A 15,460-nucleotide genomic window follows, 5' to 3' on the forward strand; every position below is an offset into this window, starting at 1 on the left:
GTGTGAACTAATGTCAATTTCTATTCTTTATATCAATGCTAAGTTATTAGAAATAAAGAGGAAAGTTATGTTTCATTTTTGTCAAAATAAAGGAGATTATTTTAATTTTATCCCAGAAACACATGAAAAAACAGCTGCAACATTCTGGCAGAGTGAATATGTACATAAAGGAGTCAGCAGGGGTCGCTGTTCTGCAGGGGAAGATTTACACAGTAATGGATTATTCTAGTTTATAAAGATCAGAGATTATTTACAATAATATATATTTATGGCTAAATAATCAAACAACTGTAAAAAGCAAGACCAATACAATATTCTTTTTTCCTGCAGGTAAAATTATATGTGGAGGAGATTTTAATACTGATGGCCACCAAGAAATGGAATGCCATTTAATTTAGAAACTATTTAATTTTCAATGTGCATACAGTAAAATATTCTGGAATGACTTACATCACTTTATCCAGCTAAAAAACAATCGAAAAGGGCAAAGAATTACCTTTGATGAGTGACATTGTAGTTTTTAATAAATATATGAACAAAGAAACGATTCATTTTATTCAGCTCATTGGTAAATATCACATTCATTAAATAGAAAAACAAGTACAACAAAGTAAAATTATTCTTCACCGTCTAGGATAAATGCAGTGCACATTGTGAAGGCAAGAAAATTAGTTTAAAAAACCGCACATTTGTAAAGGAAATGCAGTAGTTATGAAAAATCAGCAAAAACGTTTCTCTCTATTTCTTGTTTACAAAAGAAAAATACAGAAGCAAAAGCTGAAATATGAGATAAAATAAAGTCAGACGGTAAAACTTTATTTGAAGGGTTTGCATCCGTTTGTAAAACAATATTCTTTTGTATATGAGATGAAGAATCAAACAGTTGAAGTAAAGTTTTCTGCAAGTTGCTTACATTTTTGATTCATCTTATTTATTTTTCCAATCACATCTGTATCTGATCAAAGATAATGATCTGTTGTGATTATTGTACAAAAACAGAAAAAGTTACAGTGAATGTTTTTGATGAAATTGTTCGCTGAAGCAAATCTGGATAGTAATTATGTTGACTGTTTATTAAACTGGAAATAAGGAAGTATTGATAATCAAACAAGAATGCATCAAAAAGTCACTGAAATGTAATTTTCCTGCATACAGACATTAATGCATTTTAAAATTATTTTCCTGCTAAGGATCTTTGTGAAGTCAAATTTTAACAGACATTTTAAGAAAGATACTGGAAATCCTGACAAAATAAAAATAAAAATCATATGTGTTACAGTTTACATGCCTTCCAGCACCAAATGTCAGAAATATGGAAATGATAATTTGACGTCGTCTTTCCAGTTTTTACCTGAATTTATCCCTTGTCCACCCATCTATTGGACACCAGACCCTTCTATAAAACCTCTACATGACGCTGCTTGGACCTTAAACGCTCTGAGTGTGGCAGCTGGTCACTAGAGCAACGGAAGTGGTGGTTCCTCCTCCAGAACCAGCAGTTCTGGAGGAGGAACTGCTCCAGAACTGGAGCAGAACTGGAGGAGGAACCGCCAGCAGAGCCTCTGGATCTGGGTCTGCCAAAGCTGAGGAGCAGACCTTGAGTCAGGATCATCAGCACACCAGCTGCCCAGCCGATATAGATGCTAGTTCCAATGTCTCTCGAGTGACATTGTTTGTTTCTCAAAATATTATGCGCCCACAAGCTGACCGGGATGATCACCAGCAGGCCGGCCAGCAGCAGGTCCACTCCGGCCACCTGGATCCTTTTGGTCTTGGAGTTTTTGTTCTGAACACATGTGGTGAAGTCGGCACCATAGATCAGGAAGCAGAGGCTGAGACCACAGAGGATGCAGCTGCTGACGGTCATGGCGCGGGCGGCCTGAAGTCCAGAGGGTTTGGCCGCCAGTACGAAGCCGAACTGTGTGCACTCCTCCGGCCCACACTCCATCCACAGACCGTAGTGCTGCTCCTATCCAGCCACAGTCACAGAAACGATATTTACATTCACTTTATTAAATGTGTTCCATGCAACGGATGACTTTAAATCAGATAGAAACATATAATTGTCTATTTACAGAATGTCAGAATTGGGGCCGTTGTAAATGAATATTTCAGTAATTGAGTAATCTATCGATTATTGTTACGATTGATCGAGTAATCGGATAAAAAAAAAGATAAAATAAAACATTAGTAAATCTAACAGCAGCAGAGTTACTATCGGATATCAACATAAATCCAATTTTTTACATTTGAGCTTCCCTAACAAAACGTTTTTGTAGTTTAGAAAATTAACTTGTAACAATAACACCGCACTTTCTAAGTTAACCTGAAGAAAAGTTATACAAAAATCTGAAATGTCTAAGCTCCAGCTTTTGGTTCATCTTCAGTCAGTGTAATAGATGAACTCTCACTTTGCCCAGACATTTATAGCTTTGAGTTCATGTTAGTGACTGGAATTGACTCCTTCGTTCGTCACACACAGAAACATCCACCAGCCGTGTAACGCCACGATGCCCTTTGCCTTCCATTTGTTGTGACCTGGATGATATGAATTTATTTTCCAGTTCGTCCGTAAAGCTACGCATCTAAAGCCGCCGCAGCGTTCAGTCTATCCGCTCACCTGTATAAATAATCCTGCCGTTTGCTCTGAACCAGCAGCTCTCAGAGGAGAAAGGCTGCCGTACTCCAGGCATCGCTCATGTCATTTTAAGGAGCTTATTGGTCCCCGAAAAACGACAAAAACTTTAACATTATCATGAATAAATAAAATCCTCCCAGGCAGAACTTGAAAATTGGACATTATGCTGCTAACACTCAGCTTTCGTCAACAACTCAGGTGGAAGTGAGAGCTCCGCGCAACGCAAATAATGACCCAATTGGAACACGGTGCGCTAACTAATAAAACATAATTTAATGAAGCTTCGAAGCAGATACATTTCCTCGAGGAATTTTAATAATTGAGGTTCTTGAATCACTGAAGGAATCGTTTCAGCCCTAGGCAGAATTGTGCAAGTTTATTTTTGCTGAATTTTTTTAGAGCTCTCATCCAAGCTAGAAGTTTATTAAATTTAATATAATTGAGTCTTTAAACAGTTTAGGAAAGCCCAGTTGATGATGTCAGGATCTGTAAGTTTCTGATGAGGTTAATTAACAATATTATGTTAAAATAGAGGTAAACCTCACTTTATCGCCCCAGAAATGGTTACAAAAACTGCGAAGAACTGCAAAGCAAATGCTTATCGAGACTATAGCTCAAAAACTCCCAAAATGGTTGCAAACTGCATAATGAGAAGCAATGATGCAATGACATGCTGAAGATGGAGCAGAAGCTTCTTAAAGAGACAGAGGCCCAATTTCAACTGCAAAGTTTGTTTCATATGAAAAGCATTTTAAAAGAATTTAAGCAGATATACTGCGTAACTTCTTCAATAACACATAAAATAGTAGGTGATAAAAAAAAACCCCCATAAAAGTAACCATAAAAAAAGTAAGCCATAAAATGCCTTTTATTATGTGGTTACCAGAACAGGATAGCTGTAACTTCTCAGGACAAGCCATTCAGGGAGGGAGCAGCAGGTGATGACCCCAATCAGCCCGATGGCGCCGAGAGCCACACAAACCATCTGAACTGTGTTTGATTCCATTCTGCAAAAAGAACAAATTAAAAAACGGGGATTAAATCATTTTCTAATACATATTATTTGGTTTTACTCCACTGCGACAGACTGGCGACCTGTCCAGGGTGACCCCGCCTCTCGCCCGGTACGCTAGCTGGAGATAGGCACCAGCAACCCTCCCGACCTCCTCTGAGGGACAAGGGTGAAAGAAAATGGATGGATGGATGGATGGATGGATGGATGGATGGATGGATGGATGGTTTCACCCCAGCTTTGGTAACAATCATCCAACCATTGGCATTTTCTAATGCAGGATTGGGCCTCTGGGAGCGATGTGCACAGATGGACACTAGAGGGCGCCAGAACACCTGCACACTAAACCACAACATGTTCAACGTTCAGCAGCCGACATAAAAAAACAACTACATATAAACTTTGGTTTACATTTACATTTACTCAAATTTAGCTGCAAAAAAACCCCCTTACAATCTTTATGTATCAAACTTGCACAACAAGCCACATTATGAGTCTTTCACTGTCCTTCATCTGCACAACTAAAGTGAAACTGAACATTCATGACCTCAATAAAAATACCAAGCGCTGCAACATGTACTCAGTAGAACAGATCTGTACAACTAAGAGAAAATTTCTCGCTCATTTACAGAGAGAATATTCCCCAGCGGACACCAGATGGATGTAGATTACGTTTTATTTTCTATTTCTATGTTTAAAAATTACGACGTGATTATCAGATTTATTTTGACATGTAAATGATATCAGCAGACATTTTGTTTTCAGTTCTCAGGTCTTCAGTTAGTATCATTACTTATAACTAAGCCTAATATCTGTCTTATGTCTCACTGGCCACCTGCACAGGTGTTGATGATTCCTATGACAAAAAAAACTTATTTTTGATCAGGACTTATGAGGAGCTTTTCTTTTTCCTCATGAAAAGGAAAAGTTCCTCCTCTCCTCTATCAGTTTCTCCTTTGCATTAAAAATAAATAAAAAAGGCAAATTGCTTACCTCTCTCACATTCTGCAGGTTCTTCTGTTTGTTGACTTTAAGAAGCAAAGTGGCGACTCTGAATTGACTCTGTTTTTGTGGTTGTTGCTTCACAGAGGAAGTTCTGATTTGTTTTTTGCACATCGGCGGTTTTGTTTCATGCCAATGAAGAGTTTGATCATCTAAGCTAAGAATAACAGGATGTAACTTTTTGCATTAAAAAATCTCAAGCTCATCTGCATACTCTGAAGCTGGTTTTGAATGTGGACAAAAGCAATATTTTTCTCTCTAGCTATCAGATCTCTGTTGCTTCCCACTGATTTTGGTGCACAGACTTTGTCAGTAATTATAAATATCTCTTGTTTTATTTTAGATAAAGAGCTTTCTTTTAAAAAGCACATAGAAAATTTGTTAGAAACTCTGAAAATGAAGTTTGGGTTTTATTCTTGTATAGTTCTCCACACTGACCCCGGATGGTAACACTGGTGTCCTGGTCCTCCTCCTCTGATGCACCACCAGGTCCTTGGTCTTGGTCACACTGAGCTGCAGCTGGTTCAGCCCACACCATGCGGCAGTGTTGTCTGCAGCAGACCTGAACTCAGTCTCATCACCAATCACCAGTCTCATCTCTGAGTCAACCAACCACAGCTGTATCATCTGAGAACCTCTGGAGATGACAGGTCTCAGTGCAACAGCTGAAGTCTCTCTTACCTCCTAACAGTCCTACTGTTACAAGGTGATCAGTTACATTGGTTATGGTGGTGAAAACATTCAATTTATCATTTTCATACAGTTCATCAAATTAAATCATTTTAGTGTGAATTAATGTCCATTTCTATTCTTTATATTAATGCTAAGTTATTAGAAATAAAGTAAAGAGGAAACATTTGTTTCATTTTTGTCAAAATAAAGGAGATTATTTTTATTTTATCCCAGAAACACATGAAATTCAGAGGAAGATTTATACAGTAATGGATTATTCTTGTTTATATTGATCAGAGACTATAATAATCATATCAATCAATCAATCAATCAAATTTTATTTGTATAGCACATTTCAATCATATATATTTATGGCTAAATAATAAAACAAGTGTAAAAAGCAAGACCAATACAATATTCTATTTTCCTGCAGGTAAAATTAGGATAAATTACCTTTGATGAGAGACTTTATAGTTTATTAATAATAAAGACACAAAACATTTTATATAACTGTTGATGCTCATTGGCTTTTATTTAAATAAAATTTCTTATTCAAGGTTTAGGATGAATTTAGTCCAGATTATGAAGGAAAGAAATTTAGTAAAGAAAAAAACACATTTGTAATGGAAATGCAGTTGGTATCGTTGCACATTTCCTTAGGAAACATAAATAATTTACATTTTCTCCTTCAGTTGCGTCACTAAAACCACAACCCAACATCCATCTAATAAATCCTCAGATCAACCAGAAAAGCATAAAAATATGAAAGAAAAAGGTAATTTTATCCACATTAACTGATTTGTGATAAAAGGAATCCAATGATTTATTTCTTCTGTTTTGGTAAAAATGTTTAGAAAAAGTGTTTACCTTTGTAAAAGTTGTGGTTGGATCAGGAGGTTCTTCTGTTACATCTGATCTTAAACCAGGCGGATCTTTGAATGTGAAACGTTGACTTCACTTAGAAACTGAATTAGGAAGTTCAAAACTCTCCAACGTTCATAAATCTGCTGTGGTTTGATGTCAGCAGATTAAACTGTTGGCCTCTGAGCCAAAGGACCAAAATGCTGCATATGAATAAACAGTTTGTGACGATTTTAGGATATTTTTTATTTAAACTCAGATCTTAAAGTTTAACAAAGGGAAGAAAATCTCATAAACGGAAATAGTTATGAAAATTCAGCAAAACCTTTTCTTTATTTCTTGTTTACAAATGAAAAATACAAAATCAAAAGCTGAAATGTAGCACTTTGAAGGGTTTGCAGAATTTTGTAAAACAATATTGATGAAGAATCAAACAGCTGAAATAAAGTTTTCTTTATGTAGCTTAAATTTTTTATATTGTTGTAAAACAAACTGCTATTATATAAAATTACATTTTTTTATTAATCTTATTTATTTTTCCAATCACATCTGAATCTGATCTAAGATAATAATCAATTATTGTACAAAAACAGAAATAGTTACAATAAATGTTTTATCAATGGAAAATAAATCAGAAAACTGAGAAACATCATGAAACTGAAGCAAATCTGGTTGGTAATTATGTTGACTGGTTTTTAAACTGGAATCAAGAAAGAATGAAAAAAATAACAAACATAAAACATTTTTAATAAGCAAAAAAAAATGCATCAAAAGATTGTTGAAATGTAATTTTCCTGCATTTCAAAATCATTTTTCTGAGGATCTTTAAGTCAAATTTTAACAGAGATCTTAAGAAAGATTTTGGGAATTTTGCCAAAATAAAAATATTCCTAAACATGCCTTTCAGCACCAAATGTTAAAAGTATGGAAATGATCATTTCACGTCGTTTTCCCAGTTTTTACCTAAATTTATCCCTCGTCTGCCCGTCTGTGGACACCAGTTCCTTACATCAAGCCTCTAAATTAATTTTTTTATCTTAAGCTCTGTTGCTGAAGAAGCTGACGGTTCCTCCTTCGCCCCTGGATCTGCTGAAGTAGCAGAGCAGACCTCCAATCAGCATCAACATCAAACCAGCTATGAAGCCGATATAGATGCTCGCTCCCACCATCATTCCCACCATCATTCCCACCATCATTCCCTCTGTCATTCCCTCTGTCATTCCCTCTGTCATTCCCTTTGGTACATTTCTAATAATATTTGTCATCAAGCTGACCGGGATGATCACCAGCAGGCCGGCCAGTATCAGGCCCACTCCGGCCGCTAGGATCATTTTGGGTTTGGTGTCTTGGTTCTGAACACATGGGGTGAAGTCGGAACCAAAGATCAGGAGGAGGAGGCTGAGACCACAGAGGAGGCAGCTGATGACGGTTAAGGCCTTGCAGGCCTCCATTTCAGAGGGTATCATGGTGTAAGGAATCGCTCCGCACACCTGTGGTAAAGTTCTGTACGTCACACACGCCATCCACAGACCTTGATGAAATTTCTATCCATCCAAACACAGAGAAACAGATATTTACATTAATTTATTAAACATGCTGTGTGACATTAAATCAAACAGAAAAATCAAATTAATTTATTTTTACTGAATGTCAGAATTGTGTTTATTTTTTTAGAATATTTTTAAACTCCCATCCAAACCAGAAGTTTATATAAATTAATATCACTGAGTCTTTAAACAGTTTAGAAAAGAAGAGATGATGTCAGGAATCTGTAAGTTTCTGATGAGATGTAAAACTGCAAAGTCAATATTATGTTTCATATGGACAGCATTTTTATAACGGCTGTTATAAAGACTTTCTGCTTAAATTATACAATAACACATAAAATAGTGGCTGATAAAAAACATAAAAGTTAACTAATCATAACTATCATGCTAATTTGAACCATAAATGCCTTTTGGTCATGTTATTACCATATCACTAACATGTCCCACAATCCACTCAGGCAGGGAGCAGCAGATGATGACTCCAATCATCCCGACGGCGCCGAGAGCCACAAATATCATCTGAACTGTTTTTGATTCCATTCTGTAAAAAAGACAAATTGAAAAACTGTATTAAATCATTTTCTGCTATATATTCCATCCTCTATGCAGGATTGGGCCTCTGGCAGCGATGTGCACAGACAGACACTAGAGGGCGCTGGAGCACCTGCACACTGAAAACCACAACATGTTCAACTTCAGCAGCCGACATAAAAAAACAACAAACCCAGAATCTGCAAGTCCAAACTTCATAGATGTAAATTCAGTGGTGGATTCAGTCACTTCCAAACTTCCTACTGTGTTATTGGGCAGAACACATCCACAAAATGTAATTTGGTTTAGGTCTATGGATCTCAGTTAGAGCATTTAGAGAGGATGTTCCTCATCCTCTCTAAATGCTCTTCTCACTTCCCCTTCTGACTTCACAAATAATCTAGTAGTTTGATCTGCATTAAACATTTAGGACACTTTAAATTTAAATCTTTATAAAAGCTCCTTTTATTGAAGAATAATCTACTTCAGCCGCGCTCACATCCAACCTTTTCATCAGGGGCTAATAAAGGGCTGACATGTTTTAATGATTTTTACAAAGAAGGTATCTTTAGCAGTGCTGCAGACCTTTCATTAGAATTTAATCTCCCTTCTTCTCATCTATACCTTTAAATTAGACTCTGTGCCAAAGGTTTGTTTCACAGTTTTCCTCCCAAACCACTAAACCTGTAGTGGGAGATGTTTCTGAGCTGATCCTCTTCAAAACTCATATATCTGTAAAGGTTTACAATGAAATCCTGTCTTTTGACTCCTCACACATTACCAAAGTTAAGGCAGCTTGGGAACTTGAACTGGGTCTACATTTTGGAGAAGACTGGTGGAATAATGGTCTTAGAAAATGTATCAAATCCTCCCCATGTTTCCATATTTGGGCTCCCAGTTGACTACAAACACTTCACCTCTAATTAATTGGATATTTTAGCATTTACTTACTTGTTGGAAAGACGGCATCTCTTCTTCATCGGAAATTAACTAAAGCGCCCTCTAGCGATCAGTGGCCCTATGACACCATGTCCCTTCTAAAATCTAATCCTCTAAAACTGGAGATTAGATATTCAGGATTAGGATTAGATATTCAGTGAAAGGCATCTCCACTAAACTCTATAATCTATGGCGCCTTTCATGACATTCTTTCACTCTCTTCAGTCTCTGCTCCCAGATTGAGTGATGCCAACCTCTCTGCCTCCCCTCTCACATTTTTTCCTTGATTTTTCCCCCTTATTTTTATTTTATTTGTTTATTTGGTGTGTACATATTTTCTCCTGTTCACTTATATAAAAAATTGTAAGCCTTTTTCCATCCGTACACTCAGCATCTCTTGTTCTCGTCTCTTTTCCTTTTTGTCACAGAGAAGCTGCACTATGTGGCTCACTGTGACATTAGCAGTTAGAGATCCTGTTCTTATTTTCCCCTTTCCTCCTAGTAAAACATTAATAAAAAAACAACTAAACTTATGTTTACATTTTATATGTTCTTACATTTTACATTGGCCAAGAACAACTTAAAAATTTCTGTATCAAGTTTCTACAATGAGCCACATGATGATTCTTTCACTGTCCAATAAAAATATTTAAGATGCTGTAATATAAGGTTTCCTTTAAAAATTAACTTTAGAAAAATTACGTTTTTCTTCGTTTTTGTTTTGTAAATTGTCTTGATATAATATATTGTGAATTGGTGCAGAATAACTAAACTGAAGTGAAAATAATTAGTTTTGTCTCCTGATGTAATTGCTGCCTGCTGAAAAACCATTACACAACATCCGTATAATAAAAAATGTATAAATGGCAAAAAAAAAGCTAAATTTTGGTCTCAAAATATTCATTTTGTGCACATAGTGATCGATTTCTTATAGACTCCAACAATACTTATTTTTCAGCTTAATCTGTTTTTCTTAACTTTAAAAATAGAAATAAAAAACCTCTTACCTTTCTGACGTTCTGCAGGTTCTTCTGTTTGTTGTGACTTTAAGCCAAGTGGAAACTGAAATGGTTCTGTAGATGTTGTTGCTTCACCAAAGAAGTTTTGTTTGAGTTTTGCACATCATCTGTGGTTTTATGCTTCCGGGAAATGAAAAACTTGTGGTCATCTAAACCACAGACATGAACACGTAAACGCCTCATGGAGCGGGTCGGCCCGTTGCTGCGATATGTAACCGCGTCCGCCATATTGAATGTGGAATATTTGCCAGTAAGCACATATCGTGAATGGACCAAACTTTATAAAGTGCCGTTCTACAAATTATTTTAAGTTAATACCTGCCATTGACACATTTTCTCACACACATTAATATATTTGGGAATCAAAGAAATGACTAAAGACCGAGTTTCTAACTTTTGATGTGATTATTATTTAATTGTTTTGGGGCATTTCTGAATAAAGAGCACAATGTTTTATTTGATAGAAATGACTGATAATTTTTATATTGACATTGATGAACAGACATACTTTTACAGTGTTTTATTAAAGAATGTATTTACATAATTCCATAATTTAATGTACATTTTAACATTTCAAGACAAAAATTTTTCCTGTATTTATTTTTTATACATTGTTGAGAAATGACTTTTTATTTATAAATCAGTCATTGTCAAACATTAAACTACATATTTTTTCTTTTCCAGAGAATAAATATTTATTACAGTATGTCAACTCTGCTATTAAGAGCAAAAAATAATTCTAACAGAGTAAATTATTCTTATTTCATTACATAAGCTACATTAATACACTAATACTTAAGATTGAGATATTTAAAAATACACAAAAAGTGAAAGAGTAAAAAATGTATTTATTATGCTGGGAATACTGGTAATACTTCAGTCTGCTGGTCACACTGGGAGAACTCAATGACGTCCTGGTTCACAAGCTAAAGCCAAGAATAAAAGAGAAATTATCCAAAAGTGTAATAGAAAATACATACGATATACATTTCGTATATGTTTCTTTCACATTCAGAAAAAGACATTTTCAGCATGTTGGGCTCTGACTCGTAGCATCTTTATAGCTAAATACCAACATGGTGAAGCTGAGCTGGAAACAGAGACTGAAGACCAGCAGCTCCAGCTCTGATCCTGACTGATCTTTACTCACTAAATCCCCTGGTTTTTAATTAACTTCTCCTCTAATAGCGGTTTCTCATCAACTCTCCCATTAGAAAACAGTATGAAAACGTTAGCTGCTAAGCTAACAATTAGCGGTTATTTCGGGCCAAATTATCTACATAGGAAATATTTTTCGGTTGTTTATAAGCGAATTTCTGGCTGCAAGTCAAGTAATTCTGATCTTTCATCCTTACCTGGGGAAGGTAATGCAGCTTGTTTTGTAAAACGGTTGAAACAGGTTCACACAGCCCAGGACTTAAGGAGCTCCGATCGTTCTGCTGCCACATAAAAGATGGCGGACGCTTTTACGTACGACTCAGCGCTCCATGAGGCGTCTATGTACTGATGTCTATGATCTAAACAAAGAGGCACACGATGTAACTTTTGACAATGATGACAATTCTAGGGGACCGGACCAGGAGGGGGCCCTCCACAATTGAATTATTTATTTTATGTTCATAGAAATAAAATTAAAAAAAAATTGGGGCCCTGCCAATAACAAAATGAATCATACTGTATTTTCAAAGATTGTTTTTAGCAGGGGCTGCACAGTAGAGCAGTTGCCTTGCAGCAAGAAGGTTCTGGGTTCGATTCGCAGCCCCGGTCTTTCTGCATGGAGTTGCATGTTCTCCCTGTGCATGCGTGGGTTTTCTCTGGGTACTCCGGTTTCCTCCCACAGTCCAAAAACATGACTGTTAGGTTAATTGGCCTCTCCAAATTGCCCCTAGGTGTGAGTGAGTGAGTGAGTGAGTGTGTGTGTGTATGTGCATGGTTGTTTGTCCTGTGTGTCTCTGTGTTGCCCTGTGACAGACTGGCGACCTGTCCAGGGTGACCCCGCCTCTCGCCCGGCACGCTAGCTGGAGATAGGCACCAGCAACCCTCCCGACCCCACTAAGGGACAAGGGTGCAGGAAAATGGATGGATGGATGGATGTTTTTAGCAGTAAAAAAATTAATGTTCCCACTCCCAGACCATAAAACACACATCCATATTTGCCCTGAACTCCCCTATCTGCGTTAAATGGTTCGTTCCTGCATGGAGGCTTCAGTGACGCTGTTAGCAGCAGTCAGTAGAAAACACGAACGACTGTGGCAGTTACTATGCTGCTAAGAAAAGTTATAAAATTATATCCGATAGTATCCGATTCAAATGCGACCTAACGTCCAGGTCGCATTCATCCGAACTGAACGTCACTGTTTCTCAACAAATCTCACTATTCTGTGTCCTGATACGCGCAAGTGCGAAGAAAAACAACAACATTGACGGACTATATGATGATTAAGTTGTTAATCTGCTGCTCCGGCCGAATAACAACTTCAAAAATGTAAGTTTTGCTCCACCGTTAGCCTCCATGTTTACTTCCGCAAACACTGAGCTCTTCTTCTTCTTTTACGGCGGTTGGCAGAACGCTGAGAACGATGACGCTATTGCGCCCTCTACTGCACATGCGGGACACTTTCAGGTCGTTTGCCCGTTCACACTGCAGAACTCATACAGGTCGCAGTCTCTGGCAGTGTGAACGGCCCTGGCAAAAAAATTGGAATTGCCAAAAAAATCGGAATTGAGTCACTTCAGGCTGCAGTGTGAACGCACCCTAATAGAAAAAATGTAACCCTTGTATGTCGAAATGGGGTCCAACCGTCCCCACACATGTAAAACTTGTATCATTTTCCATAGTCCTCTACGTTTGCCTCAGTCCTCACACACATAAGGGTTAAGCAACCTATTTACATACTGGATGTGGACTGTTGGATTTAAAATTCATGAACAGTAAATATTGTGCTAGTATCAGCATTGAACCAAAGAAAGCAAGGCAGATGCAAACCTTTAAAGTTGTGATGCTTTTTAAGCATCACAACTGTGGTTGTGATGTGGTCAAATAGACTCGAAACATTGTAACAGCAATGACATTTTTTGTCAGGGGACACAAGATTCCTGGCGCCGCCCCTGTGTATAGTCATATATTTAACTGGAAAAGATAACAAAGAATGCCAATCTTTGATTTTTATAAATCAAAAGAAAATAAATATACAACTTTGGTTCCAACTTTTACACCAACATGTATCAACAACCCCATAAGATCATGGAGATGTAATCAATAAGTCCAGTGGTTCCTGGACCCTGATGCAAATCATTTTCCATAGTCAGGGGATTGATTTGCATCAGTTCCAGAATGCAAATCGGGAAACTGTTTTGCATGCGGAAATCAGTTCCTCGATTTGCATCAGGACACAAAGGCAGCATTAGTTATTGGCAGTTCCCTACAGTTTCCCTACAGTTTCCCATTCTGACAACAATCTCCTGCTGATAGCCCTCAGTCTCAAAGCGCCAGGCAGCACTACGTGTCAGTAGCTGCCAGAAATCAACCTTTTCATGCAGTGATAGTGGAAACTCTGTGAAATGGTACTTTACGTGGTTCTGTGCATGTGGTCATAGCTTCACAATGGATGTTCAAACCTGTCTGGGCATTGGCTCATCATCTGTGGTTTCATGTTTCCAGCAAATGAACAGTTTTGTAGTTATTTAGGCTAAAAGTCACAGGATGTAACTTTTGACACCTTTAGCAAATGTCTGGTGGAAAGGTTTTATGTTGTCCACACCTGGTCCATAGCAGCATTTATTATTAAAAATTAAATACATCCACACTATTCAGATTTTTAGAATTTAATTCTTTAAAAATAAACTTGTCTTCTGTGGTTTTACATGTTTTATTCTCTTTTCAAACACATCAGGATCTGACAAAGCTTTAATAATTTCTAGTAGTCAGTGTACTAAATAAGAAATTAAACAACTCAGTAAATGTTTTATTAAAGCAAAATCACAAACATATCTGATTGGCAGATTTATGAACAGAAATCATGAAAGAAATGACAGAAACAAAATGGATGAAATAATGAAACAAAATTCTCATCCAGCTTCTTGTTGAACTTCTAGATATGATGAAAAAAAAGACTGATTCTTTGTAAAAACAAATAAAGTTATGGACAACCTTGCCTGTCCTCTTCATGCGACTCTCAGGAAAACAGTGTCTTCAGTCAGAGGCTTCTTCAGATTAGCTGTAATACAGACTGCTGCAGGAGGTCTTTCCTGCCTTCAGCCATCACTCTCTACAATAACTCTTTGAAGAGTCTGAATTATTGAATCACAACATTTAATTTCCTTTTAAGTCAATTAAGTATTTTTAACTGAATTTATGTCAGGCAACTGCATCAAAAGATCTCCGTGAATCTCTTTTTTTCTGCTTACAAGGAAGTTTTGTGCTGTCGCCGCAACAACAGTGCCACCTGGTGGCAGCCAGCATGAACTGACACGGAACCAGAGATGACTTTATGTGCATGTTGCTTCATTTATTATTTTTATTTATTAGTGTACATCTTCCCTTAACACACCGATAAAACTCTAAAGAGGCAAAAGGTGAAGAAAACAAAACAGAATAAAGACGAAGATCCTAAAGAACAAAAGACATTTAATCTCAGCTTGTTTACGACTAAAATAATGAAGTATAATTCATTTATAATGTGTTAATGATTCAACTCAACTGGTATTATTTATTTAACATAATAATTGTCTTTCTTTACACAGTTTTTCTGTCACAATACATTTGAAGCTCAAACTATAAAACTCATTTAATTTTTGTTGTTTTAATGAATCACAGTAAAAAAGCCAATTATGTCGCTAATAGATCCGACATGAATGGGACAGAAATCACAGTTTAAAGCTGTAGAGTGTTAATAATCCAGTCCTGCTGTTATTTGGTAATCAGTTACATTATTAGTGGAGAAAATTTTCAATTTATCATTTTCATACAGTTCATCAAATTAAATCGTTTTAGTGTGAATTAATGTCCATTTCTATTCTTTATATTAATGCCAAGTTATTAGAAATAAAGTAAAGAGGAAAAGTTTGTTTCATTTTTGTCAAAATAAAGGAGATTATTTTTATTTTATTCCAAAAACACATCAAAAAACAGCTGCAACATTCTGTTGCATCAGGACACAAAGGCAGCATTAGTTATTGGCAGTTCCCTACAGTTTCCCTACAGTTTCCCATTCTGACAACAATCTCCTGCTGATAGCCC

At 36.7% G+C, this 15,460-nt stretch overlaps 1 protein-coding gene and 1 pseudogene across 2 annotated transcripts in view; both read right to left on the reverse strand.

Annotated features, from left to right (window-relative positions):
• Window positions 1–795: 795 nt before the first annotated feature.
• LOC103468955 (claudin-4-like) lies at window positions 796–3,698 on the reverse strand (annotated as a pseudogene).
• A 3,289-nt stretch (window positions 3,699–6,987) lies between these two features.
• LOC103468956 (claudin-4-like) overlaps window positions 6,988–15,460 on the reverse strand; it is a 13,651-nt gene continuing 5,178 nt past the window's right edge. Inside the window, exons 1-3 of one of the 2 annotated variants that reach the window (XM_008416371.1) lie at window positions 10,210–10,276; window positions 8,159–8,273; window positions 6,988–7,729 (exon numbers count right to left, since the gene is read on the reverse strand). In XM_008416371.1, the coding sequence (XP_008414593.1) occupies window positions 7,223–7,729; window positions 8,159–8,272 (621 nt within the window). In that variant the 5' untranslated portion in view covers window position 8,273; window positions 10,210–10,276 and the 3' untranslated portion in view covers window positions 6,988–7,222. Of the gene's footprint in view, window positions 7,730–8,158; window positions 8,274–10,209; window positions 10,277–15,460 lie in introns of those variants that run through there. The other variant, XM_008416372.1, reaches the window with a different exon arrangement.

This window comes from Poecilia reticulata, linkage group LG8 (genome assembly GCF_000633615.1).
Source record: "Poecilia reticulata strain Guanapo linkage group LG8, Guppy_female_1.0+MT, whole genome shotgun sequence".
Classification (NCBI taxonomy): Eukaryota; Metazoa; Chordata; class Actinopteri; order Cyprinodontiformes; family Poeciliidae; genus Poecilia; species Poecilia reticulata.